Source organism: Balaenoptera ricei, chromosome 17 (genome assembly GCF_028023285.1).
Source record: "Balaenoptera ricei isolate mBalRic1 chromosome 17, mBalRic1.hap2, whole genome shotgun sequence".
NCBI classification, from domain to species: domain Eukaryota; kingdom Metazoa; phylum Chordata; class Mammalia; order Artiodactyla; family Balaenopteridae; genus Balaenoptera; species Balaenoptera ricei.
Window position 1 is genome coordinate 58,802,407 of NC_082655.1, and position 12,791 is coordinate 58,815,197.

General features: G+C 36.0%; 1 protein-coding gene across 2 annotated transcripts in view; it reads right to left on the minus strand.

Moving 5' to 3' along the window:
• Positions 1-566: 566 nt before the first annotated feature.
• The window catches only part of ZBTB10 (zinc finger and BTB domain containing 10), a 34,630-nt gene continuing 22,405 nt past the window's right edge, over positions 567-12,791 (minus strand). For both annotated transcript variants that reach the window (XM_059901929.1, XM_059901928.1), the window contains exons 3-6: positions 9,066-9,164; positions 3,677-3,853; positions 3,304-3,476; positions 567-3,025 (exon numbers count right to left, since the gene is read on the minus strand). In XM_059901929.1, coding sequence (XP_059757912.1) covers positions 2,720-3,025; positions 3,304-3,476; positions 3,677-3,853; positions 9,066-9,164 — 755 coding nt within the window. In that variant the 3' untranslated portion in view covers positions 567-2,719. The remainder of the gene's footprint in view (positions 3,026-3,303; positions 3,477-3,676; positions 3,854-9,065; positions 9,165-12,791) is intronic.

Genomic DNA, 12,791 nt, shown 5'->3' on the forward strand with positions numbered 1-12,791 from the left:
TATACCTTAGTACTAAACTATTTTTTTAAAAAAGATCTGGAAGGGAAAAGGCAGTCCCCTCGAGATCATGAAACAAAATAAGTTAGGCAGTCAGCAAGTAGAAAAATCTGTCAATTCTGTTTCTGGTAAAATGTTTACTTTAAAGATGAAATTTTTATATAGGCTGAGGCTAATATATTCAAGAGTATAAACATTTTTCCTTTGGATTACCTTTCTAAAAACAAACTCTTAAAGTATATTTCAGTTGACTAAAAATATAGCCAAATCTGTCACAACACAACATAAAAGGTAATGGACAATAATTATAGAATATTTTAAATTAACAGTAACAAGCCATCTACATCAAACCTTGTTTCCAACTAAAACCAAAACAAAAGCACAACAATCCCGTAGTGTACCAAGAGTGTATTTCAATTTACTGTATGCAATCTAACAAAAATTTGGTCATAATTTACCAGATATACATAAATGATTTAAGTAGTAAAAGAAAATTCAGTTTAAAGAGAGTAAGTTCATATCTTAAGGAAAAGTAAAAGTACATTAAGAATGTAAAGCCAAGTCCAGTTTCTATGCAATAAGTGAACTGTAGTTCACTTAAGTGAATCTAATAAAGCAGACTTAGGTGATTTTTAGATATATATCTTTTCTCTTTAATATATATTTATATATAGACAGATCTACCAATTGTAAACTATGGTTTATTTTAAAGGAGAGGGATAAATGGGATGAAAGAAATCTTTATACTATACTTACATATTCACAAAGCAGAACATTTTACGTTTAAAATACTTTTCCATTCATAGTATCTTTGCCCAACTAACGTCTACTTTGGACCCAACCAGAATTACATTTTACTCATTTGTCTAGAACATTGAGAAAAAGATGTACTCTTCAGTCTTAAAAGTCAAACCAAAACTATTCATGTCAGTTTTTCAGTTTTGTAGAAACTATGATAAAGTTTAGGTGACAAATGATGCATCTAACCATGTAACTGTACTTTATCTTTCTTTGATTTATCCAAGCAGAAGCATCAGTGTCTAACGTTAAACCATTTTTCTACTGAAATCAGAGATGATAAGAAAGCCTGTCTCTTAAAAAACCTATCATCTTTTCAACTTTGATCGGATGGAGCACCAAAAGGATTATGTCTGTCAAAGTGTACTTTGCAATTTTTTCCACACGACTAGCATAATTTAGTTACCTGATATAAAATAGGAAAATATACTCAATTTCTATTTAAAAGAAAGCTGAAAATATGATATCCCTCAATCTTATATAATATACAATATGTTCCTGATAAATGTTGTGCATGTTAATATCAATTACGTGAAATGCTGCTGTGAGTCAATCAGCTAATTCATCTGTCATCAGGCTAAATAAGTCTGGCAATTTCAACTTAACACATCACCCCCTTGTACCCTGAAGAATTTAGTTAACAGAATAAAAATTGTAAAGCCTCTCAATGCTTTATTTGTAAGATTTTTGCAGATTGTTGAATCATGGTGACTACTAGAAAGACTATATATCAAGATGTAGTGACTTCAAGGAATTGAAAAATAAATTAACTAAATTATCTATCATAATTTCAAACACTGAATACCCCAGTAAGTATGAAACAAAAGAGAATGCACTTTTTGTGTTAATTTTAATGATAAAAAGGGCACAGGAGTAAAAACCTGATATTTCACTTATATTGCATAACAAGCTAACCAAAACTGGACATGGAGGATAAATTATAAAACAAATCATTTTATCTATGACTTTTCTTTCGATTAGATTTCTGTCTTTTCAAATAGGACTGAGGTATAGTACACTGGCAAAAATAAAAAGAAGCAAACAAGAGTAGTGCCAAAGTAACAGATACCCAAAACCGAATGCCTTGTCAGAAAACGTCATATAGTAACCATTTATCAGATTAGAGCAGCAGGAAAAAGTTACTTCTAAATCATAATCATTTTAGTGGTATTTGTCAACCTCACCACGGTACTTTGCAACATCATTCTTCATTTGTAAAGTAGTAAAATTCATGTCAAAAAGGAAAAGGGGAATGGAGGAAGTCAGTTAGTTCATTCCAATAAATTACCTCTCCAGTTCTTAGAGACATGCCCATCAGCACAAAATTGAGAAATAATACCTAAGACTAGAAGAGACTTGGTTTAAGTTATGAAGCAAATTAAAATGGAAAATACAGAAAAGTAGAACCAATGGGGTTGAAAAGGCCCCTCACTGAAAATCTGTATTAAAAAAAATAAAATTAATAAAAATAAAAATAGAAACAAAACTCTACTAGTACAAACTAGCCTGAGTGGTTTGATGGACAGAGTAATTAGGTCAGCTGTCACTGTACTCTTAATAATGGATTTTCTTCATTCATGTTAAAGTGGCACATGAATGTAAGCTTTTTAAGAACAGGTACTATATTTCCATAGGACCCAAATAGTTACTGTATATCCTATAAATAAAAAATATTTTTACTTTGATAACTGACTGAAGATGTGTGGACTCCATGTAATCCAGCCACAAGGTTGTCTGCTGTACAGTCCTGTGCAAATATAAAAAAAAATTTTTTTTGCTATAAGGCTTTGACCCTACAGTTTTCACAGCAACATAACTACCATCCAGCATGTACCATATTTTGCAAGCCTTCAAGTTCAACAGTTCAAATTGTTGATTCATATTATGTCCAAATGCAGCATCCTTGAGGAGTATAGTAGGTCAGTTAGTCATCTAGAGACATACAAACATCTCCGGATTCATCCCATCGAGATGCATCATTCTGATCTTCTCCATCATCAACCAGCTCTTCGTCAGCTTCTCCTCCTCCGTTCCCCTCATATTCTTCATCCCGAGGGAAATCTGTATCCTGTCCCTGATCTACACCTTCCTGCCCTCCTGGTTGTGATTTATCTGCACAGTCTACACAAACACCATAGCGTCGAGATCCATGTCTTATTCCAACACTGGCTGCTAACATGAAGATCTTCTTACACACCATACATTTGTATTTTTTATCCTTTTTATGCACCTAATTGAAGGGGGGAAAAATCCAATGTAAGGATAGTACAGACAATATAATACATTTGAACCAATCAAATTAAACATCCCATTTAACAGTGAGTAAATACATCATTATCTTTCTGTAGCAAGTTCAGTACTGGTTCATAAATCACATTCATTGTTTAAAGCAATTTATTTAATTATCTACCTTCCTTAAATTTGCAGGTAATAGTGTTAAAATATCTTAAGCTTCACTGACACAAATATAGTTTATCTCAAAGATCAGTTACATTTAAAGTTACTTACCAGGGAATGTCTTTTTACATGTTCTCTGCGAGTAAACAGTTTCCCACAAATATCACAGCTAAATGATCTGACTCCCGTATGAATGAGCAAATGCCTTTTTAGTGTTCGTCTGTATTTGGCTACATAGCTACAATGAGGGCATTTTAACTTGTTCATGATTAGAGATGATTCACCTTTGAGAATTAAAAAACAAACAAAAAAAAGCACTTATTATATATTAAACAGAAAACTTGCTATCAAAAGCTTGTCTATTCCTGAGAACAGGGATTATTATAGGGCTACTAGTATCTGAGTTTTTTAGAACCCAGAATGTGGAAGCTTTTTAATTGATAAAAAGTATTAAGAATTCTATAGATGTTTGACTAATACTTGCCATTTTCCCAAGTTTCTTGTTTTGGCCAAGATTCAGGCAATAATCCATACTTGAAATCGTTAGAAGCACCTGGTAGCAATCCATACTTGAAATCATTTGAAGTACCTGGTAGCAACCCATACTTGAAATCGCTTGAAGGGCCAGGCATCAGGCCATACTTGAAATCATGTGAAGGACCTAAAACAATTGAAAAGTGATCCTGATGTAATGATGGTAATTAAGATCTGTCTCTTATTAGAATAAAAAAAATCTATATTTTATGATAGAACAGCTTAATATAAAATAGCTGAATTAAAAACTATATTTTAGTCTAAAGCTGAGATGGCCTCATACCTTATTATCCCAATTTATAATATCCTGGTTGGCAGGCTATTAGAATAGAAAACAAACTAAAGTTTAAAATACAATTCAACCACAGAAAAAAAAATTCAGTAAAATAAAAATACTATTTAATGGTATGTGGAGCCACCTGAAACTACCCTTTTAATAGCTGCTGTTTCTAACTATACTATCACTTAAGACCAGTATCAGCTGTGGAATGGGAAACCCAGCTGTGGAATGGCATAGTCTCGTATCAGTAGAGAAGAAATGGGCTAAGGATGAAGAATATAAATATAGGGTAATTACAAATGTAAAGTTCTTGTATTATTAGACCCTTGTTTGTTGTTTCAGACACACTGGTGCAAGGTAACGGGGAATCTGGGGGTTCATCAACACCTCTCTAATGTCATCCTTAAATAAATAAAAGTCTGCAAAGTAGACTCAATGAACCTTAGGGAATTTGTGCCTGGGGATCTTCAGACAAGCTAAAGTAGGAATCATCTCCTCTGCATTTAATTCCATCTTGAATATGTATGTAATTCCTCGGATCCAGGAATCCTTTGGCAATGTGAAGATATCCAGAATCCCCCATAACTACTGACATCCTATTCCAATTGACCATCAACTGCTGCCTCTGGATTATCTTCAATAGCCATCTGCTTGTCTCCCAGCTCACACTGTGCTGCCTTCCTAGAGTTTATTCTCAACACAGCAATCAGAGATTCTTTTAAAACTTTAAATCAGAGCAAGGACTAACCATCGTACTCATAGTACAAGCCAAAAACTTCCAATATACTACAAAGCCTTACCTGATCTAGCCCTTGTTTCCAAACCACCCCCTTGGTTACTCTCTTCCAATCATACTGGCCTCTGTGCTGTTCCACCATGATAAATTGGCTCCCACTTTAAGGCCTTTGCACTTTGCACTTACTCCTTCCCCTGCTTAGAACACTGCTTTCTAGGATACATGCACAGCACACTCGTGCACCAATTTAATAATTTTCCTCCCATATACACGATTTTATAAAAGAATGCTTGCCAAATGGGTTTTCTAAGAATTCAATTTCCTGTATCTACTTCCCAGATACATTGTTTCTTTTAAAAATTAAAAGAACTTAAGGGGCTTCCCTGGTGGCGCAGTGGTTGAGAATCTGCCTGCCAATGCAGGGGACATGGGTTCGAGCCCTGGTCTGGGAAGACCCCACATGCCGCAGAGCAACTGGGCCCGTGAGCCACAACTACTGAGCCTGCACGTCTGGAGCCTGTGCTCCGCAACAAGAGAGGCCGCGATGGTGGGAGGCCCACGCATCGCGATGAAGAGTGGCCCCCACTTGCCGCAACTAGAGAAAGCCCTCGCACAGAAACGAAGACCCAACACAGCCATAAATAAATAAATTAATTAATTTAAAAAAAAAAGAACTTAAGATTTCCCTCTTGAGGAAAAATTGAAAGTATCAATACCCAACAACACAGAAAGGTCTTAAGGTATTTAAAAATTGCAATTCATTACTACTATTGTAAATTGTTTTGTACCTGGAATACCTTCACCCACTTTTTTTTTAATGTTAGGAAAGCCCTCTGTATCCATAATTATATAATTTAACTGTAATACTGCTTGGGGTAAAGTTTCAGAATCCTAAAGTGAGACACCATATCTATATGTGTGTGACAGAGATAAGGTTGGGAGTAGTAGCCTGTGAAAGTTCATCAATTTTCAGTTTCACATTTCTACATAAAGTTTGAGTTTTATGATTCATAGCTCTTGTCCAAATCAGTACAAAACAAAGTAAGCTCTAAGAGCAAGGACTGTGCCTGTTACTCACCTCAGTATTTCTAATGTCCAAAACATACAACATTCAATTATTTGTTGAATAAATGTATCTAGCAAAGTGCTAACATGTACTATTTTTTACTTGCTCAAAAAACTTGGAAAACTAACCTCATAAATCATGTTAGATATGCTAATATCCAACAAAATATTATTCACTGCATAAGAATAAAGAGAGCAGCCCTAAAACAAGTGATGACTTGATAACTCAAGATTCAGAATTGAAGATTTTTAACACGTGAAATGTTTCTCTAGACCTATAGTAAGATACAATAAAAAGCATCCATGGTCCAGGCAAGAAAACCGTATGTGGAATACAAAATGGTAATTCAAACTAAGAAAGCCTCATCTCAAACTTCTTTCGTCTCTCCAAATTCTTATAACCAGTACAAATTACTTTTAAGAAGTATAAGAGCAACTTGAATCAAGGTATTACGCCTTTGAGTGGGATGGAGAAAAAGGATACTTTGGAGTTAGTGGATGCAGAAAATTAAAATACAATTGTTACAAATAAAGAAGGGAGACTTCAAAAACAAAAGAAAGCCACAACCCAAACAAACCAAAATTTAAATGCCCAGAATTGGCAGTACCAACTGACTAGTATCATGGCAGTACCCGCCCACCCAAGAAAATTGTGCCAACGCATTTAGAAAACAAATATACAGTAAAAGTAAACACAAAAACAGCAAATTTCAGGTAACTATTTTGGATTGCAAAGAAGGATACATTTAATGTTCAAACAATCTGATAAAACACCCATTTGAAAACTGAAAAAGGTATTTCCTTTGCAATTCATAAAACTGAAGGATCATTAAGGTCATTAAGTTCTAAAATTGTGCTTACTGTTTAATAACACCCTTCTGGGTACATTATTCCATAATGGCAAACTAAGAAGAAAGCACTTCTTTTTGATGTCAAAACTATTAACACAGGGGCTTCCCTGGTGGCGCAGTGGTTGAGAATCTGCCTGCTAATGCAGGGGACACGGGTTCGAGCCCTGGTCTGGGAAGATCCCACATGCCGCAGGGCAACTAGGCCCGTGAGCCACAACTACTGAGCCTGTGCGTCTGGAGCCTGTGCTCGGCAATGAGAGGCCTGTGATAGTGAGAGGCCCACGCACCGCGATGAAGAGTGGCCACCGCTTGCCGCAGCTAGAGGAAGCCCTCGCACAGAAATGAAGACCCAACACAGCCAAAATAAATAAATAAATAAATAAACAAACAAACAAACAATAATTAAAGGTGATAATAATTTAAAAAAAAAAACCGTAACACAAGGGATCTCAGTTGCAAAAATACTATTTCTTTTTTTTTTTTTGGCTGCACCGTGCAACTTGCAGGATCTTAGTTTCCTGACCAGGGATTGAACCCATGCCCCCTGCAGTGGAAGCACAGAATCCTAACCACTGGACCGCCAGGGAATTCCCCAAAATACTCATTAATGCATTAGAATGTCCCCTAAAGAGAAATGACTCTAAATCAAGGATTTGCTTTTTAAGAATGAAGTGAATCATATGGACCGTCCTCCACTGAATATGTTTATGTGCACAGATTTAAATTTTACATCTGAATTCACATGCCCAACTAAATAAACCCATTCTTGAGCCAGATTTCTAAAACAAGAAAGCAAAGTGCAATAAAGTACTCTTGGCACTATTAGTGATTTTCTGTACAAGAGACAAGTGTTCAAAATTCAACGCATCTAATCTGTAAACTGCTAACTTCAAAATCTTTGTAAATTCTTTTCAACAGTTAGGAGAAACCACCTTAAGGCAGTTTCTTCAGAATTATGGCTTAATTTTGGTCCGTGCACACTGTATATTCAAAAGCCCCTGAGAGTTTTCTGTAAAAGTACCCCCATAGTTGTCCTGGTCCCCATCAATTGTTTATAAAGATTTCCAAAGCTACAGAAACTGAATCACTGAATATCCCATATCCCTTTATGTATCTTCAACAATGTTAGTCTTGCCACATGTGCTTTCTATGTATACATATACATACCTTTGTGTACTATTTGAAAACAACTTGCATGCTTCATCACTTCACCCCTAAACACAGCATGCATCTTTTAGAACTTCCTCCTATATAAACCATAGTGCCTTTATCACATCCAAGAATTTTTAAAATTGTTAAGACTATCATTTAACCCAGACTACGTATTCACCTTTCCAACTATCCCCAAAATACCTCTTCATTTTTCTCTTTTTTTTTTTGGATCAATGATATAATAAAAGATTGACATAATGCAAAATGCATTTAAGTTGGTCTCCTTCGACCTAGTGGTTCCTCTGCTTGTCTTTCTTGGCATTAACATTTTAGAATCTGGACGTGCTGGATTTGGAGAGATTCGTCTTTTTTTCTCCTCATGAATAAAGTCGAGTGAAACATTCTGGCAAGTACACTATAAGACATAGGTGATGTGTGCCAGCTAGTGCATCATACCAGGAGGCATACTAAGTTTAATCACTTGGCTATGATCATGTTCATCAGATCTCTTTACTGTACAGATATCTTTTCTCCTTTGGGAATAAAAGTAACCTGTGGTATGATACTGAGACCACGTGAAAATGCTATTACAACAAACTTTCGCCCAGTCATCATGGGATAAGCCCATCAATGGTGGCTTACTATCCAATGATGACCTTGAATTATTTCCCGTGGACATTGAAAAACAGGTGTTTTCCCAATTCTATCATTCTTCTATGTTTATTAGCTTGGCATTCTTCTGTTAAAAAAGCTTTCTCCCTTTCTAATTTACCTATATTATTCTTTGGAATATTCATGGATTCTTTGTATTCATGTGCACTTCCCCCAAAGTAGTTGTTATAAATATCACTATTTAGAATTAACGTTTTCTATAGTCATCAACAACCACACTATTATTTTACATCAAAGCTAATTAAAATACATTAGTCAACCATTCTGATAGTTACCATTCTTATTCCATCTATATACTAGCAGAAAGCCACAAGCTCTATTAACTTAATTGCTTTTGATATTTAAGAGTTTTAACAACTCTGAATAAATGACTCCCTCAAACAAGAAATACCTATCCATTTGTATTTACCAGGCTTCTAAATTCTACAATCAACATAGCTGCCGCAGACTGAAAGTGTTTATACCTAATACTTTCCTTTAAGGAAGAGAAACTGCAGTAGGTCCTTAATAAACACATACACAAATACCTCCCAATCTTCAAATCCTCTTAAAGGTACTCCTGCTAAAATTCTATTGTACCTACCAGCATCACCTCCATCTTGACTGGAGCCAGCTTCAGCCAATAAATTTGTATTCACATTCCTATCACAATCTGGCCCTGAGAGTAGAGCACCATCCAGATCTGAAAAGGAGATACAGAATAATCTGTTATTTACAACCACACAATAGCCATCACCCAGAACACCACTCTCTTCTTGGAATTGTTTCTTATGCAGACTAAATAGAGGATATCTGCAAGTACTGAATAGCTACTACGTGGTTAACGCTACAAGGCACAAAAGCATACATAAGACATGTTTTTCAACCACAGGAACAAGTGCACACTCACAGGAACACCAGCACACTAGATTAAGAATGAGCTTTAGAGTCTGGCTCCATTTGTACAAGCATGTGCCTCAGTTTCCTCATATGCATCTTACCTATATCATAGATTTGATAAGGAAATTTAATTAGTTAATGCAAGCCAAGTGTTACAATTATGGTGTCTGATACCCAAAAGATAGCTGCTACTGCTAGTATTAAGCACTAGATGTGTAAAACATTGTTTCTGTACTGGTTCAGAAATGGAAAAGACCAATTAATACTAGATTAGTAAAGGAAGACTTCAGAGAAGAGGTAATTCCTAAGAGTTAATCTTGAAATATGGAAAAGCAGCATAAAGGGCATACTAATGAGATAGTACTTTTGGTTCCAATCTGTTATTTCCCTTGAATCTGTTCCATCTCTTCTTTTTCTCTACCGCTGCCTTAATTCAGGCACTCATCATTATTCTCCTGGATTAGTTAGTGAATTACTTCAACAGTTTCTTGGTCCCCTTGCTGCAAAATACAGTGCTCACTCTTCATTTCCCACAACATTGCCAGAAAGATCTTTCGACAACATAAAACATGTTGCTCCTTTACTTAAAATCATCAATTCACCAGTTTTTAGGATAACCTTCAAACTCCTTAATTTAGAATACAAGGTCCTAATATTCAGGTTTCTATTTATGAATCTAGCATCATCCCACTGGTACTATCTACTCCTCAAATCAAAGTCTCAGAAGACATTTTTCAAATGCCACTTTTAATAAGCAATCTCTCCTCTACCTCCCATTCAAGACTCATCTTTGGTGTCACCATCCTATACTACCAAGAATTCAAGATGGAGACTGAAGTATGTGTTACTTTCATTTCATTCAATAAATACTGAGCACCTTGGAGGTCACCTGGTGATCTTAGAGTGGTACTGGTGGATCAGCTGGCAAGTAGAAAGAGTGAGAGTGGCCTGTGCTGTGAATGGAAGATGAATTAGAGATACATACAGACAATCTGAGAAATGTGACTGTAAAGGGCAAGAGTGAGATATAGGGTACGAGTTTTGGGTTTTTTTTAAGATGGAATAAACAAACATGTTTAAATACTAAAAGGAATAAGTCACCAAGAAAGGGAGAAGACACTGAAGAAATACTGCAAAAAGAAGGAATTATCCATCTTGTAAGATTGCTAAGGAGTCTGGGATCCAGAAGCGTTAAGACAATCAGTATATACAGAGAGAAGTTTGAAGACAGGCACTTAAAGACTAAATGTCTATTGGCTTTTATTTTCTCGTAACTTAAAACAGTAGAACGTGAGGTTACTGCCTAGAGTAATGGGTTGGAAGTCAGAAGGAACAGTAAATAGACACAGACTCCTTTCCTGTTCCTTGAGAGCAGGGATACTATCTAGATTTTATTTTCCCAGTATTTATCATAATGCATGACAAATAAAAGGCTTTTCAACAAATGTTGTTAAATGTTGGCTTCAGTAGTCTGCCCTTTGCAACCTGTGTTACTAATTTAAACTTATGAAGAATAATTTCTCCGGAGTTCCCTGGCAGTCCAGTAGTTAGGATCCAGCAATTTCACTGCCCTGGCTTGGGTTTAATCTCTGGTCAGTGAAGTAAGATCCTGAAAGCCATGTGGCGCAGCAAAAAAAAAAAAAAAAAAAAACATAATTTCTCAGTTTTCTGGTATATATTAACACTAAAACATCGATTAACTGAAAATTAATTAATTGGAATTTAGTGGCTTTGCTTTCCTATGAAAAGTTAAATATACTTCAATAATCAAAAAATAAAATTTAAATCATTATTTAAAAAATGTTACTTTTCCCAGCATCTTTTGAAATAAGTCATTATTCTAAAGTGTACAGTCTGTTCCAAGGGCACTTCTTAAAATTCTGCCAAGCAGGTTTGTAAATACAGGGTGTTTCTATTTATGTAATATTCTATAGTGATTTGTTCAAGGCTTTCAAGTATTAGGATTTAATTTGTGATCTTTAATGCTACATGGACACCAATACAGAATACCTCAACCTAAAAACTTAATAGATGGCAAATGTATTCTTTCTGCGTACAATAACAAAATCACATCCATACTACAGATGTTAAAACCCATTTGAAAGGTACCAACTACTTGGTTCTTGATACCAAAAATAAATCTTAAAATAGGTGAGCTTGTCCAGGTTGACAACAGCTTTCAAAAACCACGATTAACTTAGGCATCAATACATCATATCACTGCTGTACCTTATTTGAAATCACAACCCACCTAGCAACTTATTTTTAATCAGCTGAGTTGATGTGAGTAAGATAGAAGCCAGGCAACCAACCAATCACTTGATACAAGAATATATTCTGGGGGCTTCCCTGGTGGCTCAGTGGTTAAGAATCCACCTGCCAATGCAGGGGACGTGGGTTCAAGCCCTGGTCCAGGAAGATCCCACATGCCACGGAGCAACTAAGCCCGTGTGCCACAACTACTGAGCCTGTGCTCTAGAGCCTGTGAGCCACAACTACTGAGCCCGCATGCCACAACTACTGAAGCCTGCACGCCTAGAGCCCGTGCTCCACAACAAGAGAAGCCACCGCAATGTGAAGCCCCCACTCGCCGCAACTAGAGAAAGCCCCGCGTGCAGCAACGGAGACCCAACGCAGCCAGAAACAATAAATAAATAAAATAAAATAAAATAAAATAAAAAAAAAAAAGAATATATTCTGGGATTTCCCTGATGGCGCAGTGGTTAAGATCCCACCTGCCAATGCAGGGGACACGGGTTCGAGCCCTGGTCCGGGAAGATCCCACATGCCGCGGAGCAACTAAGCCCATGCACCACAACTACTGAACCTGTGCTCTAGAGCCCGTGAGCCACAACTACTGAAGCCCGCACGCCTAAAGCCTGTGCTCTGCAACAAGAGAAGCCACCGCAATGAGAAGCCCACGCGCTGCAACGAAGACCCAATGCAGCCAAAAAATAAATAAATAAATAAATTAAAAATATATATATATATTCTGCTTCACCAGGAACTCTTGGTCATCATCTTTTTCTCAAAAAAGTAAACTCTAATATACTTTGCTTTTGTGACATTCATGACCTTCCTATGGAAATCTTTCTCTTAATGTAAACTTAGCAAAAAGGGCTGAGACCTCTTTGCAAACAACAAAAGACCTTTTTTGAAGAGCTATTAAAACATTAGTTTTATAAGAAAATAGGAGGTATATGTACACTATGTAATACCATTCAAATAATCAGAACTAAATGCTAAGCCACGTGCAATTTCTTCTATTTTTACAAACGTATTTTCTTCAGTGAACAGATAATAGCTGACCCCCTCCATAAGAGAAAAAAAAAAGGTTTTATGCATAAAGTCTTTTTGTATATGCAATCTCATTTAAATTTCACTACATATTTATATAGTTAAGAATATTCTTATCCTCAACCTTTAAGAG